The 1,229-nt window shown below is 36.6% G+C and overlaps 1 protein-coding gene across 1 annotated transcript; it reads left to right on the top strand.

The window, feature by feature from the left end:
- Positions 1–361: 361 nt before the first annotated feature.
- Positions 362–937, top strand: LOC141691237 (uncharacterized). Its single transcript, XM_074495975.1, has one exon. The coding sequence runs from the start codon at positions 362–364 to the stop codon at positions 935–937; it is 576 nt and encodes a 191-aa protein (XP_074352076.1).
- The last annotated feature ends 292 nt before the right edge of the window (positions 938–1,229 follow it).

Genomic DNA, 1,229 nt, shown 5'->3' with positions numbered 1-1,229 from the left:
CTCGTACATTTCGTGTTCTTGGTGATCTTGTTCGAGATCACAGACCCAACTTTGTTTTCTTGATAGAAACTATTTCTTTTGCTAATAAATTTGAGGAGTTGTGAGTAAAGTTTGGTTTTGATAATTGTTTTTCTGTAGATAGAAATGGAAGGAGTGGAGGTTTAGCTATTCTTTGAAATTGTTCGATGAATTGTCAGGTGGATGGGTACTCGAGATATCATATTGACATGGAGTTTTTTGAAAATAACTTGGTGGCTTGGCATATGACGTGTTTTTATGGCTTCCATGAATGTACACATTGGAAGGAATCATGGGATTTAATTCGTAGGATTGCAGCAGTGTCTTCTCATCCCTAGTGAATATGGGGGATTTTAATGATCTTTTGTTCATGTCTGGTAAAAAAGGCGGGAATAGACACCCTCAATGGTTGATCAATGGGTTTAGAAAGGTGCTGGAGGAATGTCAAGTTTCTGAGTTGGTTCTTAATGGTAGAAAATTTACTTGGGAGCATGGTCGAGGAACAAATAAATGGGTTAGAGAGAAACTAGACCGAGCTTTTGCTACAGATGGGTGGTGGGAAAAATTTCCATTACACAATCTTCAAATGTTGCATGTCCCGGTTTTGTATCATGAACCGCTAAAACTTGACTTTTTGAAGATTGATATATCAAACAAGAAGTTTAGATTTTATTTTGAAAACATTTGGTTAAAGGAACCGGGTTTTATTCAGGAGGTGACTGATATATGGCATATAATTCCAGTTACTCATATCATCCCAAAGCTTAATGAAGTCACAACATTCATGGAAAAATGGGAACGTTCTTTTTTTCATAAATTTCGTGAGAAATTGAAAGTGCACAAACTGAACATGGAGAACCTAGTGGATCGAGAGGATGCATCTGGTGTAAAGAATACCTTAATGAACGAAACACGTTGAATATTTTGTTAGCCTAGGAAGAATCTTATTGGAAACAATGTGCTAAAGTATTTTGGATTAGGGAGGGAGATGGCAACACAAGATTTTTTCATGCATCAGCAACGACACGTAAGAAAGCTAATAAAATTAAAAAGGTTAGTTGGTAATGATGGGGTCAGCTGTGAAGACCAGGACGGAATGAGCCCCATTATTCTTAATTATTTTACTAAATTATTTACTGAAAATGAGGTCACTTTGAACCTGATGAACAGTTCAAGCCTGAGGCTAGTATCAGATGAGCAAAATGATTTCT

The sequence above is a fragment of the Apium graveolens genome, chromosome 10 (assembly GCF_009905375.1).
Source record: "Apium graveolens cultivar Ventura chromosome 10, ASM990537v1, whole genome shotgun sequence".
In the NCBI taxonomy this organism is placed as follows: domain Eukaryota; kingdom Viridiplantae; phylum Streptophyta; class Magnoliopsida; order Apiales; family Apiaceae; genus Apium; species Apium graveolens.
This window is presented reverse-complemented; position numbering and strand designations above follow the sequence as displayed.

What these genes read in the sequence shown, in the direction of transcription:
- LOC141691237 (XM_074495975.1), top strand. Translation starts at nt 362, where the DNA reads ATGGGGGATTTTAATGATCTTTTGTTCATGTCTGGTAAAAAAGGCGGG.